We start from the raw sequence: 24,403 nt of genomic DNA, 5'->3' as shown, positions 1-24,403 counted from the left end.
GTGTGAATTGAGAAAAGAGGCTCTGAAGTACAGTGTCTATTCAAGCACTTAATTTTTACCAAGCTGTGCTGGCTGTGCGATGAATGGGACAAAAAACAGGATGTAAACCACCGGAGTAAAACAATGAAGAGATTATCAGATTAAACTGAAATTGAATATGCCTTATTAACACATTCTGTCCATAATTAATGCCAACTTTTACAGCAGTAGCATTATTCTTCAAAAAGTTATTACCTTGAGTTGAAAGTGAAGAGTGTGTACAAGGTTTTTAAGAAATGAAAAGGGGACTCTAAAGACACACCTAATCACACTATTCTACAAAAAAATGTTCGAGATAAACTGCTAAAAAAACATTCTTTCCTGCGTGTTTTATGATCCCAAATTTTAGCATATGTACAAGAAGACTTGCTCTTTCAGAAAATATGAAAATGTCAAGATCGGCTAGGTTGACCCATTTCACCTATTATCAGTCCTCACACAAAATCAGTGTGTGCGACTTTTTGTTTTATGATGCACGGTCACAATTGTCTTCATTGTCACACTTATAAAGCTGGATAAAGATTTGGGGTGACATTATTATAAAGATGATGACTGGCTGGGGAGGGAACATACCAAATGTTCCACCCGAAATAGCATTTCAAACCCTGAGGGTGGAACGTTTGGACAAGAAAAGTCATCATCTGTTATATTACATGGGTTAGTCAAATATGTCAAAGTACGTCAGAGTCAACCACCAGCACAACACACTCGATCGCTCGCTCGTCGCGCAGAGCCAAATTCACTGTGCGCGCGGTCCTAGGCCTTCTGTCATTTCATGTGTTACGTGAAAATGTTTTCCCATGGGAGAACATTACGAAAAATGTTAACATTACAAAAAACATAACAAATGTGCCTCCATCACATGACTGTGTTGAGCCAATCACTAACTGGTATTTGACTAACCCATTTGATATAACAATTGTGTCTCCTCAAAGTTTTCTACTCCTGTAAAAGTGGATATTTTTGCGGGACAAATTTTTCGCACTCAGCCGGGTAAGAAAAGTTAAGCATGTTTTTAAGGTGAAAACAAAGTTCTGGTAAGGGCTTGAAAACCTGTCCGGCACCATTTCATATTTGCTTGCAATATATCGAAAGAGTCTACAAAGAAACATATCTGGCTGACGCGGTTTGCCGGAATGATGAGTCGTTTTGGAGTATTTTGAGAAAAATAATAAAAGTCGGAAAACCGACTTTTATTCCAGAAGGCTCCAGACTAACTCGGTCTCAAGGAAAACTCGCCCCTATTTCAGACAATTGACACGCAGTTCGTGATCGCCATATTTATTTCTACTGTATAATATACCAAACGAGGCCTAACTGAACAGACAGGAAAGTGCGTGCTAATCCTGTACAAAACAAATGGACAGCGCGCGGTCCTCAAGCCTATACGCACACCACCTCAGTCGCTGAGACGCCCGGTCTTTGAAGTTTTTGTTGTTTATCAAGCGTCTTTGATTGTTTTTAGAGGTGCTTGATAGGCGCACACTAATTTTGCATGCGCGCCAAAGAGGTTTTTGATGCGCGTGTCGTAACAACTCGGACCATTACTGCGAGTAGCCAGAACGTGAAGCGCTACAATGTAGTTTATACAGGCCGCTCCCATAGTACAACACTGTACAATCCAGAGGGACAACCAATACTAGTACAACTCAGCCCGCCATCAAAGCGAGGCCGAGTTATCCCCCGAGTCCGAGTTTAGCCTGACCCCGTTCGGGTAAGTTCTGAGTCTGAAACTTTTTGGTTAATATTTCACATTTTCGTCGTTACCCATCGAATATCTTGTTATTTCAGCGTTATTCCGCACATTTCCTAGGCATACATTGTACGTTCACATTTGGTAGCGAATTTTGATAACTTTTGCAGGCGTACCAGAACTTTATTTGGGCTTTAATTCCACAGAATCATGGCAAGTACAAATATTTGCGTGCTTTTATTTTCGTGCTAGTTTCTGGTTACACGAAATGCATGAAAATTTCCACCTTTACAGTAATAAACTCCCTTTCAATCGCATGCTTTACCATTAACATACTGTTTTGTAGCTGACATATGATATAAGTTTATATATATATATATATATATATATATATATATATATATATATATATATATATATATATATATATTTATACACATATATATGCAATCTGTCAATTGTATTTACGCAGAAAATTTTTTTGCAAAAACCATGGTTTAAATTTGAACCACCTCCATGAATTTGGGCCTACACTTTCTTACTGCGAAGGCCCAAATTCAGGCTTGTGCAAGGAAACTGGCATCCCCAATGTACATTTTATGTATGGGTGTGTGTGTCATACTTTTATATTACAGACACAATCTATATCGGGTCTGCAAACAATCACACACTAAAAATCAGGGATATTCCACAGAGCAATCAGACACACGCATCTACATGGGGAAAAAACAATGCCTGAATTGGGGAGATTTTCATTATCCTCTTGTCTCGACATGAAGAGATGAAGTGAAGTCTTTGGGAAGCCTCTTGCAGAACCAGGGAGAATTGGCAGCTCTGTGTGCATACACGAGAGACTGTGAGGGAATTGGGGGAAATTGAATGTGGAGAAAATGGGCATGTTAATTGGCATGTACCCAAAATGTTTGGGCGCAGAATAACAACAGCTTGGGAGCAGTGTGTCAAGATTGTGTTTGGAACATGCAGAATTATTGAGTTAAAAAGTCATCGGATGGAGATTCCAACGAGAACAATGACTTGTTTACAGCTCAGGTTTTAATGTCTGCAGAAAAAGCTTGTTACACCCAAAACAAGCACTTTAATGAGCTCATAATATGAATGTGAATATACAAATGCACAGAAAATAAAGCAAAGCGTTCAATTCGACAAACACTTCAGCCAGCTGGTCATTCATTTATCTAGTATTTACAAACATTTCATACATGTCTTTCTTATTCATATCTGAGCTTTTGACAGTGAAGTTCCCTCATTAAAGAGTATTAAGTTGCCCTGTGGCTGGGTTTTAGAGGGCTCTGTCTCGTAACACTCGCCTATTCTGATCTTGCTAGTGCAGTGACAATACAATAAGGGGACTGCAGCCACTCCCCACAAAGCAGACAAAAATTGATGAGTTTCGAGAGTTCTGCCCTTTTTTTATCTGTGAATGGACCTCTTACAGAACTCAAACCAGAGACACACATTGGGTGATTTCAAGTTTGGTGCTAGTACTAGTGCTAGTGCTATCTCCAAAACAACTGCCTTAGATCGAGCTCCAACACTGACAGTCAGATTAACGCAAGCGATACCGATCACAATCATAGATCCAAACACTAGGTGTTGGCATCAAACCGCCACTAAGTCTGCGGGGAATTGCGTGATGAAAAAAAGTGATGGCGCGTGGTTCAAGCCAAATATTAAAAGATGTCATCATGACTGCTCGATAGTTTTAGACGCATAATGGGGACGATGGATTAAAATTCCACAAATTTTATCCCTTCTGCAAAACACTATGATCTTCATTTTGCTGCCAGGCTGAGTGTTCTTGTACGTTACACAGGCGACCATTGCATTAGCATAGACTTTGCACGTACAACGTGCATCTATTATGGACATGAATGTGGGTCTTGCACAGCAATGCTAACATCAACACCAAATTTAAATGGCAAAGTTGATAATCCCTAAGGGCTAAATATTAGCCAATGGGGAAAAAGCACATAAATCACCAACACAAATGGTGGAGCTTGGTTCAGCAGACGACATTAAACACCGAGGCCAACACCAACTGCGGGAAATATGTCATAATTTTTAGGTCAACCTCTCAACAACGACTGATTCCAAGTTGGGTTTAGTGGCTGGTGCTTGTGTTGAGATAGCACCAGCACCGAACTTGAAATCACCCACAATGTGTCAGATACTGTTTATTTTCAGTGATCAGAAAATTATGAATGTTGAAATTCAGTTGTATCAATAACAAGATCTCATCCTTATTCATAGCACTGAATTGCTCTTGTTGGTGTATATATTTCTCACATCAAGATTTAATCAACTTGTCAAATACCTTTTGAATAGTAGACCACAAAACACTGACATTTTGATCATTGCAAAACTATTGAGAAATTCCCTACTGCTTACAGCAAAACAAGATGTTAACATGCATTTTAATTTTGCGAGAGCCAAGATTCGCAAAAGTAAAATGCTTGTGAAGGTTCTTGTGTATGCATTATCGCCAGAGGCACTTCGTGAAAATTTCATGCCGTGAAAAAGGCCGTTGGCTTCAATTCGCGAAAATTTCATGCTGCGAAAATATCAGGTTTTACAGCATTTAGGAAGCCAATAATTACCCAGGCCCTCTCTAGCAAAACAAATATAGGGGAATCTCTTCAAAAGGGCCTAAATGCCATGATCCTTTCCTTGTTATATTGGGTTTCTCACTATATCAAGGTAAAACAACACAGAAATACCACAGAGTTGGGATCTTCAAGATCAGCTTGTTATAGGAGGGTTTTCGTTGTATCCAACCTCTGCAGAACAAGATTCCACCATACATGCAATTGGAGGCAAACAGATTTTTCTTCGTCACTCAGAGTACCTGTAACACACCTCTCTTATTCTCTAACAGATCCAAAAAAACTTGAATGCTTGATTAGGACCAAATCTCTGCTACTCCAATACAGTGCACTCCTGTTATACAGAACACGGTAATAACAAAATTTGCCTTACAACGAAGTAAAAATTCAGGTAATAAAATTGTTGTCCATATGTCATCATTTCCTTTACTGTATATTTCATGAGTTTTTATTTTCGTGAGTCAGGTGCTATTCACGAAAATAATGACTCTGATCCTGATATGAATGTTACGCACACATACACATTTCTTCGTTAAGTACAGTGCTCCATGATCGCGAATTTAACCACTGGCGAAATCATTGTGAAGTCCCGATTTGCGAAAATTCAGACTTGCTAAATATATGGCGTATACAGTATTTGTTTGCCTATAATTTATACGATGCTGAAATTTCAAAATAACACAAGATTTCTGTTGGTCCCGAGGTCTTTGTTATAAGGGAAGTCGCCTGAATGTAAAATCTAAAGTTCATTGTCTCTGCGCAGCCTGTATATGTACATGGAAGGCTTGGCCTGTGCCCTGCAGTGTTCCTCCCTTCCTCATACAAGTCCATTCTTCACTAGGTTCCTCCACTTGTCCTTCAGGTGGATGTTGGTGCGGTGGTCGAAGTCGTACGCCACCAGGATGTCGGCCCACCGGCCAACCCCGAAGCGTGCCACGCCCTCCTTCAGGTACTCAACCTCCTCGTCGCTCCACGGCCGGCGGAGCGGGTGGGCGGAGGGCGAGCTGTCGCGGAGCAGGCTCCGCCTCTTCCGCGGCGTGCTGAGCTTCTGGCGGTCTGGATTGATAAATAAGAGGAGGCTTGTGATAGCTTGGAAAGCCTGAGTTTAAACTTTAGCTGTTGTGGTCCTTCCAAGCCTATTGCTGATGCTTTTGATTTGACATGTTTTTTTTTGTTTTTTTTTATAACAATGTCCTTGCAACCAACGGCAGAATTGTGAGTCTTACATCAGACTCATAAAAACAAAATACATCCAAATACCTACACACACACACACAAAAAGTACACATAACTATTCATGGTGAAGCAAAGTACAATTGCTCTACAAAATATGAAATTATATTATCTTGGAAGGGAATCCTGAAAAGATAATTGTAAGTGGTATGTATTGTGTATAAGAAACAATTAAAAAGGATAGCTGTCATGCCTACTCTTCCTCTATCTCTCTCTATGAACAATTCACTCCAATATCTTTATTTAGTAAAGGCCCGGTCACACTGCCCAAAAGTCGCCTAAATGCATGAATCACGCAAGAAATTTGGTTGTGCATGCTTGTCCATCCAGAATTTTTGCTGAGCTATGCGATGAAAATCAATTACATAAAACGGCGCAATACCGCGTAAACTTTTACGCGAAGCCGAGTTTTGAGCTGCTCAAAACATGGAATCCCGTAAAGCGCCAATCCGGCGCACATCGGCGGATAACTACGAAAGTTCCACGTCAGACAAACTCATGAAATGTGCAAATCGCGCATGTATAGCGTGAGGCTGGAATTTCCTACGTGATTCATGCGTTTACGCGACTTTTGGGCAGTGTGACTGGGCCCTTAGATTATCAAAAATCATGCCAATACTACATATTTACAACAGCAAAACAAATTGATTTGCATACACTTCATGTATTATATCTTGTGAAAAACACAGATGGAGATTTACATGGCTAGATGCACCTCAGCTGCAAACAGAAGGGTGAAAATGATCACGTTTTGTGTGAGGATGTCTATGAATGTTGGGGTGGGGGTTCAATCTGTGGAGATAAACCTTTGTGTATCATTACGGATCATTTGCTAAATCACTGTCAAAGGAATGAAATCTGGATATTTTATCCATGGCAAAAATAACGCGCACAAACTAGACCCAAGTGTATTTGATGCAAACAGGCATTGATATTTGAATAGCTACGTATAGTTCCTGGCTCTACACAGGGTATCAAACAGGCGTATTGAGAAAGAGAGAACAAAATTCACAAATTATTTGCGAATATTGATAAACTTCAGGAAATTTGTCGACTGGCAAATCAAGAGGAGCAAAAACTTCACTCACAGATACTAGGTCTGTCGTCCTCTTCCTCATCGGAGGAGGTCCAGGTAGCCGCCTCACCCCCGCTCGCCGTGGCCGGTCTCCTCCGCTTCGTATAATGAACGTCACGAATGCTCTTCCCCCTGTTCGTTGGCCGAGATGGTGAAGAGGAAGCAGATTGTTGATGGAATTATACATTTTCATGCCTTCATCAAGTGCTTACATTGACCTACACACACAAATGAAGAGGAAATGTCTTGAACTCCAAACTCTCCCAATGTTTTAGTACACTCAAAATGTTAACAACATCACATTTGTTGGTCAAAAATTGAGAGACTGTAGTCCCTTCACCATTACAAATCATCATTGCTGGGTTGCTACACAATTCCAAAATAAATGTGTATGTTAAGTAAAGACATGACTAATTACACGTTGTATGTTGGTTTCACAACAAATTAAAGCAACTCTAAAAAAAAAGAAAAAGAACCTTAGTGACGAATAAAATGTGACCCGCTACAACAAACAGATCCAAAAGTTGGGGGAGGTCGATTTTCTGACAATGATATTACATTATTCCCTTACTCTTCCACTTTAATTTCTTATGTAACACAACTCATAAAAATACTTGGTTGCGGAGATATCGATAATTTTATGAGAGCATGTAAAATGGTCTAGGAAATCAGCATTTCGAGAAAAGCACCTTCAAAGTTTTCTTTCCGATGCAATCATGATCACGGGGAGGTTATCACCTCTTGACAATAGAAGGTATGCTCCTAGCAACCTCCGCGATGTTCATTCAAGCTTAGCGCCAGCAGTCTACACACGACCAATCAATAACCAGGATGCCACGCACTGACCAATAAGATCACTCACTTGTTGATAGGGGTGGAGTCTATCTGCGGCGCTAAATCCAATCTTTGGACACGTTTCTGTTCCCTTGAAAGTCAGAAAATCATGGCTCAGAAAATCGCTAATATTTTGCCTTTCCTTTGATCATTTAGCTTCAAAATTTCAGCAGATGATAGACAAAACATCAGACTACTAAATTATGTCAAAAACATATATTCAATAGTTTTGACCGATATTGATGATCTGACTTCAAATTTGGGCCCGGGTTTCTCGGCTCAGCCATCAGCGACTTTCGGATCCTTTTGCTGTGGCGGGTCACAAATTTTATAACAAGCTCAATGGGAAACTTGTGAGGTGCTGCATGTACAGGATTGTGACTGCTCCTAACATCATTATCTACTGAAAGGATCAGGGTTAGGGTTGTGATAGAGATTTAGGCTTTAATAGTTTGATGTGAGGAATAAAATTATGGTTAGGGTTATGTTTGTGGGTAGAATTTAAGTTTGGTTTAGAGTGCAGATATTTCATTCATGGGAGCAATTCTCACAGAAGCAAATGCCATGGAACCAGCAGTCACATAATGCTCTTGTGTATCAAATGTAAAACATAGTTCTCGGTAGAGAACGAAATTCATCTTTCCACCATTTGTAATGTGCTTGCAATTCATCGAAAAGGTCTACCAAGAAGCTTCTCTGGCTGACACACTTTGGCAGTTATGAATATTAAAGTGTTTTGGAGTATTTTGAGATTTTAAAAAAAGTAAAATAATTTAGATCAGAGTACCAAACTTTTATTCCTGATGAGCCCTCTCCGTTCAGTTGTGAGTAGTTATCACATTACATGATGATTGATTGTGCCCTAGCAATCGTATTTGCTAAGTATAAGCTGCATGCAATTCATTTCTTGCACCAAAGATCAATGGAGACTGCTATGGCCCGATTTACTGTACGAGCTGAAATTTTCACATACAGATATTTTCACGAATTGCTACTTGGAGGACATTTTCGTGTGTCATTAATTTTGCGGTTGCGAGGAACTAACTGAACTTAGTTATTCGCGCGTTGTTATTTTCGCATGTTGTTATTTTCGCGGTTCAAAGGCTATTCGCAAAATTCGCAAAAATAAAACCACTGCGAAAATTTCAGCTCGTACAGTACTGATTGTTGATAATTTATTTTACAACATTACGGAGCAACTACAATCAGATATGTTCTCTGATTGTAATACAGTCGGTGTACCTTTTTGGCTAATATTTAGAATTTTCATAGTTACCCAACTGAAATTGAGCTATCACTAACGGCATTATTTCACACAGACAGACTTTATATTCATAGTGTCCATTTTAGAGCAGAAATTGACAGTTTCTGCAGGCATGGTGTGGAATTGCATTTTCATAATCTTATTAAGCTGGAAAAAGAAAATTCATGATAACGCTTCAATGTCTGACCTCTTTCTTGGGGATGCAGCATCAGACGTTTCTGAGGTGTCGCCTGTTGCACTATGATTTTGTTCCCCTGAAAGTAAGAAGTGAATAAACAAATGCAAATGGCAACTCTATCATGCAATTTACAATGCCAGTATTGTCAATTATTCAAATGACATCAATCAAATTATCGACAGGTTGCCCAGATTTGGAAATAATGATGGGACGGCTTTCAAAAATGACAACTGCAAAGATGTGGACTTATCACTACATGCTGAATTACTATTTGGCAGATGCACCCACAATGAGAGTACACAATGCTACTGTACGCCATTTGCCGCTGTTCGACATCAACACTTGCGTGTCTGCCACATTACAGCAATTCTTGCAAGTATAAAGTCGATGTGGCGTGGCGGTTTTCTTCCTCTGCGTGGGCGAGGGCACCTCAAGGAAATAACATCAGATACAATCTGCTCTTTGACGTGAAAACAATGACTAAGTTTTCTACATCTCCAGTTACACTTTCACGTCAAGTACGCACATGGAAATTTAGAAGCGTAGATGAAAGTGCCCTCTAATGCAAAACGAAAATGTCTCAAAGTTTGGTTGTTTTGAATCACCAGTACAATGAACTTTCTTTCTTTTTAGTTGCTTCAGTAACTCTGAGGTGCCAGCATTCTTTAGAAAAAAACAGAAAGAAAAATTAAATAGACTGGCACGTTCGCATCATCACACGTAAACTCAAAGTCTCGTAATCTCTACAAAGAATGGAAAAGGACTGTACAGGCACCACAGTACGCATACCTTGTACTCTCAACATGCCTACCTCTGAACCCATTTCAACATTGTGGATCTATGAAATAATCATTTTTGTTATTGAACTGAATACTGCATAAATCAAATATTTCACGAGGTTTTTATTTTTGCAAATTTCATGAGTCGGGTGCTATTCACGAGTCACATGCTACTTGCGACTTTAAAAATGCTGAAAAATATTGAATCTGATCCTAACATTAATGTGACATGCATGCATAACATTTTTCCGTTCAGTACTGTACTGCACGATTGCAAATGTAACCACTTGCAAAATTGTTAGAAAATCCCAATTCGGGTAGCTACATATATGGCATAATTATAGACAGTGTACTGTATACGCCATATATTTCGCAAGTCTAAATTTTCGCGAATCGAGACTTCCCGACGATTTCGCGAGTGGTTAAATTCGCGATCGTGGAGTCCTGTACTGAACGGAGAAAGTGTGTATGCATACGTCACATTCATATCAGGATCAGAGTCAATAGTTTCGCGTGTTTTTAATTTCGCAAATAGCACCTGACTCGCGAAATTCGCGAAAATAAAAACCTTGCGAAATATTTAGCGTATACAGTATATGTTTTACGTGACTGCTAAAGGAAGCAATAAATGCTTGTTAAAGTAAGCAACTGTGGGACCGACAGCTTGAAGTCCCTCCTGAACGACTAGGCAGTGAGGATAAAGTACCTTGCACAGGGGTACAACTGCAGCAGCCAAAGGGGCTTGAACCAGGGACCTTGTGATTGAGAGTCCCAGGCCTTATCCACTGAGTCACATCAGCTCCTCTGTTTCTTGAGTCAGAGTTGGCATGTTTTTAAAAAAAAGAGTGTGGGCCATTCACTGGAGGCTGCCCTTATCAGTGCTTTCTGGAATAATTGGGCACATCTGGGCAATAGTTCGGTGGTGGGGATTTTTTTTTTTTTTGCAAGCGGCATGTTCAGTGCCACTCGTACACTCTCGTGTGCCACATGCATGGGCAAACAGTCCTCAAAGGTACTATAGCTAGGAATGAAGGAATCGCCTGAGAACACACAAGACGCAAGATCTGATTTAAAAAAAAACACACAATACAATGGCAGAAATTTCTCTCACCAACCCTGTGACAAGAGCTTGGAAACAACTTCTGCTCGCCACCTATAAATTATGTTCCTGTTCTAAACAGTCAACAATAGCACAAGTATGACAACGCCAACGCCCCCGCAAATCACACACGACACACACAACACCTTCCATACAAGCAATACAGACTACGTTTCTTGCTACCGAGACCAATCTCTGAAAGAACTGTGACTGCGTGAAGAGTTTCTATAAACACATGGAAGGGACCCACTTGGATTACAATCTCTGTCCATCTTTGAAACTATTAAGTTTTTTTAGACACTTTCTTTTTTTTTTTTTTTGGCCAGATTCAGATGCCATATATACTGCAGTTATGTTGTTGCGTGCGACGAGCATGTGATGTGCACCGCATATTGATAAAGTGTAATGTGAACAAGCTATATGTCTGGTTGCGAATCTTCGTACTGTGTACTAGAAAGTTGATCATTTATCATGTATATACTGTAACAGTGGCCATTTTCATGCGAGTAATTTTTTTTTTCTGTTGGCTTGGTAAGACGAAGTTCGCATATTTTTAATTCCATGGAATCAAGACATTTATTAGTGGAACACATGACTTACGAAAATATTTAAGCGTTTTTATTTTCCCGCTGATTTCTGGTTGCACAAAATGCGCTAAAATTTCCACACCGCGAAAAATTTCCACTTTTACATTATATACAATCATTTGAGTACAAATCTTCCAAGGACCCAGTCAGTACCATGGCATGACATTTCACACCATGCATGCTAGCCCAGATTTACCTTACAGCCAGTTTTGAAGAGTGTAACACATTGAAGCATACCTGGTAATTATCATCATATCACAAGGGACAGACAGAAAACAAAGAAACAGAATGAGCCATAGGGGAACAAAAGATAGATAAGAGAGCAAGTGAGAGAGATAGAGAGAGAGGGGGGGAGGGAGAGAGAATGAAACTTGAAGACAATGCTTTGTCGTGAGAGAGGTAAAGTACACCTCAATACTGAAACTCGGCATACACTTGAGAGCACTCCTAGGGCACGGAAAGAAAACAATCCCATCACAGCCACACCTGCGCCTATCATTGTTCTGTGCAAGATGAGCTGCTCGACGAATGTCATTGTGAGTGCGTTTTATGTCCGCAATTGTCTCCACGCATATATGACCATTGTGTCGAGAGCATCAGAGTCGAAATAGGAAATAAGATGGACAAATGCACTACACTGAATGATACATCTACTGGCACGGAGCTTGGTACATTCAGCTTGATATTTATTACCTATGTGCTTTTTTGTCCAATTTCTTCTTTGCAGAATAATAAATAGCCAGAAATAATGTCAGATATCACCTAATATTACTGTCCTCTATCTCTCTACACTCAGTGCCTACCTTCCTTTTCACAAACAAGGAATGTGTTCTGTAGATACAATTCATACACTTCACGAGCACAATAATTTGTGAATGGGGACTTGTGGAATGACTTTGCAAGTGGTTTCAATTTGTGATTGAGAACCCAAGCGACAGACTACGAAATGAGTAACAACCCTAAGTTTTGATACCAATTTTCCACCTTGGGAGATGTGACATATTGCATATCACATCTGTCATGGACGGCAATATTTACGCAAGCTGTTATTTTTTCGCACACATCAGTCCAATTGCAACAAAATACAAATATTTTGTAACAACACCATGAAATAAATGGCATCTTTAATACAGCAATCTACAGCTGTACAACTATACTGTAAAGAACTGCTTCGTGTGATCATCTGGCAAGCCCCAGGAAACCACATCTGCAGTTTCCCTTGTAATACCATCATGGAACTTCAATCCAAGGGTAAACATTTTCCTGTCACCAGTGAGTATCAAGCCTTTGAAGAGAACCCCCCCTCCCCCTCCCCCCTCCTCCTCCCTCCCCCCCCCCCCCCCTCGAAAGTTGTTACTCGCGTTACTTACTTCTTTGAGCACGGTTGTCGTCGCCACTGCCATCATTCTGAGAAATTGTCTGTTTAAAAGCAAAACACAACAAAAAAGGTAGAGCAGTCACTTACCACATGTACACGTGCATCACAATAAAGCATGGGCGTGTGAAAATGCTATGAAAGTGCAAAACCACATTACTACTTGAGAGAAGGCTACACCCGCACATTTGCAATCAAAGTTCAAGCATGCACACACTGTACCATTTCAAAACAAAGCTGACATTGGGTGCAGAAAAAAAGAAATAGAAAGTTAGAGACAGATCCAAAACTGAAGCCTGCTGATAACAAAACTCCCCACCCAAAAAAAAAATGAAGGCATCGCTTGGCATTTTTTACTTCTGCATTTCGAAAGTTTATGCTGTAATGTCAAGACACTCTGTATAATTGCTTTCAAAGTATTAGCACACCAAAAATTTTTTTTTATCTATAGCGAATAAAATCCACTGCCAAGAGCAAAGTTTGACAAAAGCAGAAAATAAAGATATGGCACCTACACTTACACAGTAATTACTGCTTAATTCAGGCAATAAACAACTACAAGGAAAATTGATTGACAGTTACAATGCATAACACATACAGAGATAACTGAACAATAACTGTGTGGCCATATAATGACACTTAGACATGTTGTTGGGTATTGAACAACACATGCACATCTTCTTTCGTTTTAACACGCACTGCAGGCATTCATTTATTAAGGCATATTATTCATGAATGTTCGAGGATTCGGCACCCTACCTTGGCCAGTTTGTCGGCGAGCTTCACGACGTCTCTCCACTCTCGGCCACACACCTGCCTGAGGGAGCCCATGGAGAACACCTTCTTGGTGGCTACCCTCTGCGCTTCCACTCTGCGCTTGGTTTTCATAATCTGTCCAACCAAAACAGACCACTTCACACAGGTTTACAGGCACTTCAAACTCATTCACAGCCGAAGGAATACCACTACCTGAAAAACTCAACTACAGCGCTACATGTTTACCCCAACTTTAACTTCCATAAACAAATGCATGAACAATACGTTGTTCAAAATCTTGCAACAGTAAAAATGGCAACGTTTGAACATGTGTCACACAGCCTATCACTTTGCTTTCTCTTTCTCAATCAACTTTGGCTACAGCAAGTCTGGCAAATACTGATGTTGCTTTCAGGCAACAAAATATGAAAACAGCATATAACAAAAACACCACTAAAGAACAAGACTTGGTGAGACGGCTTTCAATTTCTAACCTCAGTTCAAGGAACTTAAATAGAGGGGGGGGGGGGAATGTGTAATCTGCCAATGCATTATTTTTTTCATAGTCCTCTCTATCGATGGAGGTCCATGAAGAACATTGTAAAAGGACAATAAAAAGAATTCACACAAAATATAACCCATAACTTTCACCATCAAGACATTGATAAATTAGTCCTGGACTAAAATTTTTCTATTTATATTTCTTGCAATATTTCAAGGGAGAGGATGTATGTTTAGGAAAAACTTCCTTTAAAAAGTTTAACACAGTTCTGTCTAATTCTGAGGATTTACACTCTAACATATCAACAACAAAAACAATATAATAGATACTTTAACAACTATGTGTAGTGTGCAAAGACTAGCTCTACATGTTTTTATTTTTGGTTGTCGTCAACGAAAAATATTTATTCAATCACGGAAGAGCTGCGTAATGCACGCAAAATAAGGAGAAAATGGGATAGATTCAGTCAAGCACCCCTAACCTTGGCCAGAAAGGGCATCCCAAAGCTGTCGTGTACTTGTCGCAAGACAGGAATGATCTCTTGGTAGAAATGTTCCTCAGTATTCTCCTGTTCTGCCTCTTCTGTCTTCTGTCCTTCAAGTAGTGACTTAATTAGCTCCTGCAAAGGGGTGGGGGGAGAGATCACTGTATTTCTCTACTACAAGTAGGAATTACTTTGTCACATTAAAGCACATAATCCTCATTCATTTATCAAGCAGTCTCTAGACATAACATGAAGTCAGGCAGCCTAGAATGGGATACTGTAAAACACGATATTTTCGCGGCATGAAATTTTCGTGAATTGGGGCCGACAGCCTTTTTCGCGGCATGAAATTTTCGTGAGTTGCCTCCAACATTCAATGCATATAGTGTAGACAAGAACTTTCACGTGCATTTTAATTTCGCGAATCTTGGCTCTCGCGAAATTCGCAAAATTATAAAGTGCACGCAAATATTCCTCGTTTTACAGTATACTGAAGATGGATGTACAAACAAGGTGTGACTTCACCGCTGGTTTGGTGACACAAAATCACGATTGGTGCTGGCTTTTTTTTACGATATCGCCCTCTACAGACGAACTTTGGTGAAAACTTGGAAAGGTTTACAGTACCACGGAGGTTCGCTGCTTTTCAACTTTACCCAGTTTTGGAGCACACTCGGGTGAACTGTATGATGCAGAAATTAATGTTTTCCTCAAATCATTGAAATAGCTTAAAGACCTAAGCTAATGTATGGTTTACCTGATTCGCAGCAGTTACAGTTTGTAGTTCAATCACTTCCAACACAGTTTCACTTTCCAAAACAGAAAATCATTAGATAATCAGCATGATTTTACATTCTAACAATAATGCTCCTTTGTAAAATAATGATTTTAGATGGCTTGATGAAAGCAAGGCAGTTCTCATCCCGCTCAAACTTGCTCCATTTGACCATAATCACATTGTCTTTATTCTGGCTGGTTCACATAAGAATGCAGGGCACTTGTTTGCTTATTTACAGTTTTACGTATACTGTAAAACGAGGAATGTTCGTGTGCATTTTAATTTTGCGAGAGCCAAGATTCCCGAAATTAACTTGCACGCGAAAGTTCTTGTCTACACTATATGCATTGAATATTTAGAGGCAACTCGCGAAAATTTCATGCTGCGAAAAAGGCTGTCAGCTCCAATTCACAAAAATTTCATGCCGCGAAAATATTGTGTTTTACAGTATGCTTTTCGTGTCTTTTTTTTTCATAACAAATATGGCAAAACTAGTTTAGAGCACGTGTCCCAACATGTACCCACTGTCCATGACTGTAAATTGGGATAATATGCCAAATTTGCTTTCACCTCCTAACTCTCCGACCGCCCCCCCCCCCCCCCACACACATACAGAATGCACACAATTTACAATAATTTCTGTGTCATTTTTTTTTTTTTTACTTTCTATAATTGCAGCTGACAAAAGCCTAATGGTTACAAACTGTACATTACACCTCATGACCAGTCAGCTTTTTAAGGTTAACTGTTCAATAAAACAGTTGCTACCACATGCGACAATGATTATTCACTTAACCCATCAAAATACAGCTTGTGTTGTCAATATGTCTATTTTTACCTCCGCCAAGGGAGGAGGTTATGTTTTCGTTACCGTTGGTTTGTTTGTTCGTTTGTTTGTTTGTTTGTCCGTGTGCAAAATAACTCAAAAAGTTGTGCACGGATTTGGCTGAAACTTGCAGGAACGGTTTAGAATGATACAAGTAACAGATGATTAAATTTTGGTAGTGATCAGAGAATTTTGGGGGAATTTATGAAGGATTTTTTTAATATTTTGGCAGGTAGGGTCAATGAACTTGGGAGTTCAGGCTGCGCGTATTTGAGGTTTGCATGCGCGCACTAATGTGCGTGCTCTAGTTTCTGCTAGGGCGAGGCGCGCCCCGCAGCTGAGGGTTTATGACATAACAAAGGCTTCTATATTGGGAAATCGGGCGATTTTTCAGTGGGTGGAAATCACTGGTCTCTATGGAAGAGCAAGATCATCGGTGGAAAGTAACTGCTTGGCGGAGGTCTGCGCTCTCGGAGTGCTTTTCTAGTTTAAAAATGCGTTTGAACAAGTCGAATGGCCACAAAAAGAGATAATTACTTTGTCTGCATCGCTTCTCTTTTTCCTCGGCCAGAGTCTATCTGTCAAGCCTCGGGCACGGCTTACATAGCCCTCTTTCACCAGGAGCAAGACGGCCTGTAGAATAGGGGAAAAATGTGGAGATGTTCATCACAAACATCAGATTAACTGACTACTTGCCTATGGCACTCATGACAAAATGGAAGATCACATGGTACATTTTCAAATAGAGAAAGACCTGGATGCCTGTGCAATTGAATATCAGGAAGAAAAACTACTCATTATGGCAACACTTTCAATCTAGTTTGCAGCTGGCTACTGCAGAGATCACATTTCTGCAGTGGAAGAGCCCGTGTCATTCTCAACGGCCCACGCTGAACAGCCTTGTCTTCTTAAGTTTCAGGAAAAGCAACTTCTGTCCAATGTACATGTATCTCTACTATGCAAGGGAACACTGAGTGACTAGAGCTATGCAAGGCTGCATACTAACCCATTTTTTTTTCTACTGGTCTGACCTGTCTGTCGGACCAGTAGGTACCCAGTTTTTCCATTTTTTACTGGCCCATTCCTGAAAAAGTTACTGGTCCGACAGCAATTTTTACTAGTCCTGGACTGTCAGACCAGTGCCAGTGTGCAGCGTTGGGTTGTAGATGCCTTTTCAGTTTACATAGCAGAGCATCATGACAAGATACTTGCCTTAGAACTGAATACCTTTCTGTACACCACAATTTCATCTCACTCCATAAAATCTCACTCCATAAAACTTATACTGTAAACGCAGAAATTTTTGCGGTACATTAATTTTTGAGTATTTTGTGCTACTTCTGGCTAGTGTGAATTCTAAAACCCGTGAAAATATCTTCACAATTTTCTCTGCACATTTCGAATGGGTTGACAATTGTGCAGCACGAATTCAAGAACCCGTGAATATGTTTTTGAGTCGCTCAGCGCAAAGAATTGAATTTTGTTATAACCATGTTCGTTATAACAGGAGTGCACTGTATCAACGTTTACAGTACTATATAGCTGCTCAGAGAACAAAGACTGACACTACCACACCAAAGACAAGCCATCCCAGCCCTCCGATAAAAAAAAAAAGAGAAGAAAAAGAAAAACATGTCACACTTTCTTTTACATATTGCCATACATACAGTGTTTATTCATCACTACATTTTCACGTACACTATCATATCCCGCAATTTTTCTTTCCTTGTCAAACTCATCAAGAAGTTAAAAGAACAGAAAGTTGAAGTACTATCTTGTCAAAGACTTTATAAGCAATTATACCCTGGAACAAAGTGCATTGTATCATGACATTGTCTTGCCCATGCATAAAAATACATGTCTAAAATACAAACACATCAACAACTTGGTAAAAAGTTCCTTTGGATTTGTTGGGTTATGTGACAGTTCACCCCTCCCATCCCCCATCCCCATTAATATTGGTAGAGTCCTCACCTGCTTCTTGAAGGCCAGACGGAGAGAATCCCAATCAACGTCAAGGATGACAGCATTCTTGTGGTATTGGTCTATCAGCTGGTCTAGGTGCCCAACGGCAACCTCTAGCGGAGAGGGCGCTTCCTCCACGTTGCCTGCCTCCCAAAGTTGGCGAAGGAGCTCCAGGAAGATGGCCCTCTCCGACTTTTGGTCAATCTTCGACTCAGTAAATGACAGGAGACCTGTACAGGGGGCAAACACATGCATACATATATCATATCATAAATATAAATAATATATTCTCTATAATACACAAATATGATAATGCCACCCATTGCAAACAATGCTGAGGGCACTATGTGATACGATGCAAAGTTCATAAAACTGAGAAGGAGGTACATGGAACATGCACATGCACCGTACATAAAACATGTCGCAGACCTCCCAACCTTTTCGACTAAATGATTTGGCTCAAATGGAGGAAAGAAAGAGCAGTTAAAATAGGAGTGTGTATATGTAGTAAAATTAAGAAACTCCCATTGGAACAAGCTGGGAATGATAGAAAAAAAATAAGATTCTTTTCTCCCAATTCAGAATGGTTGGGAGGTCTTACGTTACAATTATGTTTAACACATACTGCATAAATTTTCCTGCATACAGGTTCAATGTCTTGGGAGGATGTTCTGCAATGTCAAATTCTCCCCCAACCCCACCCCGAAACAGGCTGAAGTTTGAAGACTACATTCTAACAAACCAATATGCAGAGGCTCCGATTATGATGCTTTGAGGCCATTTTCCACAAGGCTCCTGTTCTCCTGCTTGATTTTTAAATTCTCCTGCTCAGGTTGTGTGTCACCTGCCCAACTTTGGTTTTGTCATTCAATGTGTTCAAAACCAAGGCCAAGATTAGAAGATACACGGTAGCATCAGAGAGCATTTACATGTATAATCCACATACAGCTTCAAGAGCATGCTTTTAGGGGCCCTGGAAAACTGCTGCAAGGGATGTCGTGCTTTGAATTGAGCTGTGATGTGCACTATGCACTCATAGATCTATCATTGCTATACGCATAATCACGTAATCAGAGTCTCCAGTTTACTAGGGCCAAGGTCCAGGCAGGAGGATCTCCCACTTTTTTGTAATATATTTTATGCTTGGATGGGGATGGAGTCTCTGAATATGATTCATCGACCACCCCATCATGGACAGTCAAAATGGACAGTAGATCACAGCATGTAACATTACAATAGAGCCACAATTTGCAGAAACATAGAGTCTTAACATTAATGCAAATTTCTGTCTGACCACATCATGACTTACACTCACTAGGTTGGTGGTAATGTACCATACAAAGTGTACTTTCGTATCCATGTAGATACAATTGTATCTCAAATTCCACAGAACCAAATTGCACCAAAATCACAGAATATACCTAATACTGTAAACGTGGAAATTTTCGCGGTACATTAATTTTCGCGGATTTCGCGCTATGCTCGGCTAGCGCGAATTCAAAAACGCGCGAATATATCTTCACAATTTTCTACGCACATTTTGAACGGGATGAATTGTGTGCGCTTCATCGATGATACTGCTACGTAGTACAATGTACAGGCATGTTTACGCTACTAGTACTGTGCGAAGAGACGATACCCTAGATTGCTGTGTACTGTAGCATGCATGTGTGCACCGCACGCATCGATGCTACAGTCCCCTGTGACTACGGTACTAGAGTCACAGCTGTACTACGTATTTGAGTGCTTGTACTCGCAGTCGAGCCGCTCGCTACGTCGCTTGTCGTACGCTGGCATAGCAAGCTATGTAGCAGAGGCTTTGGATGAAAGCAGTGAATGTGTACTACAGTAAAGTAACCTGCTGCGGAGCGCGAATTTAAGAACCCGCGAATACGTTTTCGAGCCGCTCAGCGCGAAAAATTAATCGCGCGAAAATATTGACGTTTACAGTAGCTTATTTCCAAGTACCGATGTGAATTTGAACCAAATCTGTCATCCGTAAGCGTCAATATCGATGTCAACTTTCAAGATGTCGATCAAAACAAACTCACTCTTCATGAGAGATCACCACGTAGGCTACCTGCACAATTTAGAATTGAAGTTAGCCATCTAATATCATGTGAATGGGGACTCAATGCGGGGGCTAAAAATCAAAGTGCAATGACTGTAGCAAGTTGAAAGAAGTTGGTTATAAATTGAGAAAAATGCATGTGTGTGTGTGTGAGTGTGTGCAGTGTGTGTGTCTGTGTGTGTGTGTGTGGTCTCATGCCACCTAGGAACTGCATTTCTCATCCAACTTCATTCAACTTGCCATAAATCATTTGAACAGTGATTTTTTTTTTTTTTTCTCTTGGTTACTTGAAAGATTTGTTGTATTATCTCAGATGGCTAACTCCAGTTTCAGATTGTGCAGGCAGCATACACTGCGATCAGTGACAAAATGAAAGTCGATGTCAATATCAACAAAGTAAGCCATCTCATATTATGTGATGAATCTTTCAAGTAACCAGGAACAAATATCAATACATGTACAAGATGATTTTATGGCAAATTGAATTAAGTTAGATGAGAAATGCAGTTTCTACAATTGTACATTGTACATGTAGATTGCACAAGACCATAGACAGACAAACAGACAGACAAAAAAACATACATACACTGTGTATGCATAGAACTATTTCTCGATAAACTGACTTTTTTCAACTTGCCACATTTGAATTCATTGCACATTGAATTGTTGCTCCTGCATTGAGCCCCTGTTTACGATATTAGATGGCCAACTTCAGTTCTAGATTGTGTGCAGGCAGTCTATTAAAGTCATGATCTCTTGCAAACAGCAAGTTTGATGTGAGCAACTTCGTGAAAGTTGATGTCAGAATTGACGCTTCCCAATGACCAATTTGGTTAAAATTTATGTAATTGGAAATAAGCTACATTTGTATAAAGTGTATCCTGTGACTCTGGTGCAATTTGGTTCAGTGGAATTTGAGACATGGACACGGAAGTACATTACAATGTATTAGCACCAACATTTTTAACTTACTAGACTAGATATCAGAACTTAATCTAGTACTAGTAGACTTCATAATTATGTAGACCCTAGTATTGGCACCAACGTCCTCGCCAGGCGTTTTACGCGTGGCGGGTGCGCCACACGTAAATTTGTCATGTTTAGCGCATTACGAATATGAGATAAGAACAATGGTGGTATTTATAATTAAAGGACAGACGGATCAACTGAACGATCTGATGATATTGCAATAAAAATGAATTGTTTTAGGTGACATTAAGTACATGTATGACAATGGTTATTAATCATGATGATGATGGCGGCTGTCGTGTGTTTGCACCGTGCGCGCAGTGATCAGCAATTGCACTGTTTCAAGTTGTTGCTTGTTTTTTGCATGCTGTTAAGTTTTTTGGCACACGATTTGTGTGCCAAATATTGACGCCATCTACATGCAGGTTTCTGAATCTTTTGGCTTGTTCTCATTTTATTTTTCAAGGGGGGGTCCCAGGTCCGGTGCAGTGAAACGTTCCTCCAACTTGATTTTTCATCCTGTTTTTGTTCAGCGGTTGCATCTTCTGGACAATCCGGCTCTGTGCACTGAGCAGCCTCAAGAGGCCCAGTCCACTCCGATGCGTGAGAGGTGCATACAGCGCTCCATATGCCAGAACCTGTTATCGACTCTTCACTAATCCGATATCCTACATAACTAGACCTAGAGTACACAGTCCTGCAGGGTTGTACAGTCCAGAGCTGCGGCCCAGTGCCAATTTGCGGCTGGGGCCGTTTCATTCATTGATGAAAAGGACCAATCGGGTGTCACTTCCAATAACACTTATTGACTTTATTTACAAGTAACTCCTGCTTGTGTTCTAACGTCGATTACTATCAAGTCGCCACTACCTAGAGTCGCCAGACATTCACATCGCATGTGACACGTGCCGCAATCGATCAGATTCAGAGATCAGCTGGGGCGACGGATTTTCATCGCTTACAAAAGACATTCCTAATTCACCTTTTTCCTCCATAAAAACACAAATAATTGTAATCCAAATGCATTTCACCATGTTGTACGTAACAGGTGACAAAACCATTTTTGATTCAAGACTGTTTTTGATTTCGAAATGATTTCAGGTGGCAGATTAACAAAGTTTTTCAAACATGATGATGAATCCTACATTGCATTGAAGTGTATGTAAATTTATAACATACACGCTAGTTCTAATACATTGTACGTGGCGCACTATGGGAGGCGAACTAATTCAGTGCCTATCGTTAGTTCGCCAACCCAGGCAGGAGTGCTTAGGAAATATGCAAGTGGCGACTCTATCTATAGACCTACCTATGGTATAGAGTAACTGCGTCAGTAAGCGGCCGTGCAGCCGTTCGCGGCAGGTACAACATAAACGGTAATATACCGCTAAACACTGCATTGCACTGTTACATGCACACTACACATATACTAACACACTAGCAATCAACAAAAACTAACCGATAAAATGGGCACGATCTCTGACGAAAGTGCAATTTTCTCACCTAAATGACAACATATCGCATCCAAAATGAAATTTTCGGTACTTCTTAACATAACAGTTAAGAAACAATGGTCCAAGAAACTTGATTTTTTTGTCGTTTTCTCGATGTTCATGGATTTTGAAAACATATCCTCATGTAAAATAGAACTTTCGCGAGCCGATGTGGGCCGCCATTTTTTTCGGAAAGTGGATGTTACCATCGAAAAAAAATGAGAAAAACACAAGAAAGACATCAACAACACCGCCAGAATTGCGATCTTGTTTGCGGCCAATGCATGTGCGCCCGCTATTTTCACGTGCTTTCGCAATGGGAACTGGCGCTTACGCAATGTTCGCAAGACATGTGAAGGCGTTCAGCTAAAGATCGCGGAGCACGCACGCATTGCATAGGGATTGTACATCGTGCCGCAAGCAGAAATACTACGTCGCATATCGCCCTTATCGGCGAAAATTGTGCCGGGTTTTGCCCTGGTAAATCATGAAAACTGCGTTGGTCAATGGTAAATTTCTTTTATGAAAACAATTGCGTTAATGAATAATCTTGTCTATGATATGTGAAATGGTTGAAAATAATTTGCCTGATTTGTTTACAAGTTGGAAAAACCCTTAACAATGCTTAAACTGCCGCAAACGGGATATTTTACTCTAAGTGATGTTACTTAAAGTGGGACTAACCACACATGATGTTCATTATAGGACATTATTAGCCATTTCATAGATGAATGAAATTGTCCCATGCACAAATAAGCACCCTGCCGCAAACAGGAGTAGAAAACTCTAGATTTATTTACTCTGACAGGAGTCCTAACACTACAAACAGTTAGACGTTCTACAAGTCTCTAGACGGTCTAACTCTGTCAGCGATGAAATCGAAAAAGAAGATAAGATAAAAAAAGAGAAGTCGAGAGCAGAAAACGTACAAGATCTAGATCTAGACCACTCTATCTAACTGTTAGGGTCTAGAAATTAGAATAGATTACTAAATAGTCTAGACTCTAACAAGTTACTAGAAATAGAAACAAACACACCAAAAAATAAAAATTAAACAAATATAAAATTTATTAGCAAAACAAAGATTACGGGTTGACAACGGGTTTGGCTGTTCACAAACTAACTACATTGTCTGGTCGGGCTATTCACAAACAAAACAGGCAATCAGTGGCAATAATAGGGTCTACAAAAACCAACCATGTCCATGCACGTCATGCCTGCACGCCTGTTCTAGTTAAATGTTTGAACTTGCACACCACAGTTTATAACGTTTGGGACTACAGTAATAACTTACAGTCAACAAACGAAATGAACTTGGCATCTGATAACATTTCAGCCCTCTGGTCCTTTTCAAACTCTTCCCAGAATTTGTAACAATAGTAATCTATGACCCAGTCCAATATGACAATTTCATCACTCTCGTCCTGAGCCATTATGGTGAAGTTTTCGGCGGAGAGAACCATTCAGTTTGGAACAAGCGGTGACTATCGTCGCGTTAATGCGCACGCGCAATTGCACTGTGGTTTAGCGCCCTCACATGCGTGACTTTGAACGTACAACCTCACAGTCCCATGTGCACCTAGCTTTTCAGAGATTGTAGGCCTATGTATTAGATAGGCCCTACTTGTTCAATAGTCACGTGTAGTGAAAATTGATGCTGGCACATTGTCATGAACAGAAAAAGCATTGTTTATTATAATAAGGTGATTGAAATATCTGTTCGAAGATAAAGAGATGGGAACATCGAAGACTATCGCGATAAATGCACAATATTAGCTG

At 40.1% G+C, this 24,403-nt stretch overlaps 1 protein-coding gene across 1 annotated transcript; it reads right to left on the bottom strand.

Moving 5' to 3' along the window:
- Window positions 1–12,767: 12,767 nt before the first annotated feature.
- Window positions 12,768–24,057, bottom strand: LOC139745026 (uncharacterized). Its single transcript, XM_071655435.1, has 6 exons — window positions 23,919–24,057; window positions 18,101–18,321; window positions 16,664–16,759; window positions 14,520–14,657; window positions 13,540–13,671; window positions 12,768–12,824 (listed from the first exon to the last, which is right to left on the bottom strand). The coding sequence occupies exons 1-6, from the start codon at window positions 24,055–24,057 to the stop codon at window positions 12,768–12,770; spliced, it is 783 nt and encodes a 260-aa protein (XP_071511536.1).
- Between the last annotated feature and the right edge of the window lie 346 nt (window positions 24,058–24,403).

This window comes from Diadema antillarum, unplaced genomic scaffold, assembly GCF_040938485.1.
Source record: "Diadema antillarum isolate AM-2024a unplaced genomic scaffold, OU_Dant_1.0 seq00001230_RagTag, whole genome shotgun sequence".
NCBI lineage: Eukaryota > Metazoa > Echinodermata > Echinoidea > Diadematoida > Diadematidae > Diadema > Diadema antillarum.
Note: the sequence above shows the minus strand (reverse complement) of the source record. Positions and strands in the feature narration are given on the sequence as shown.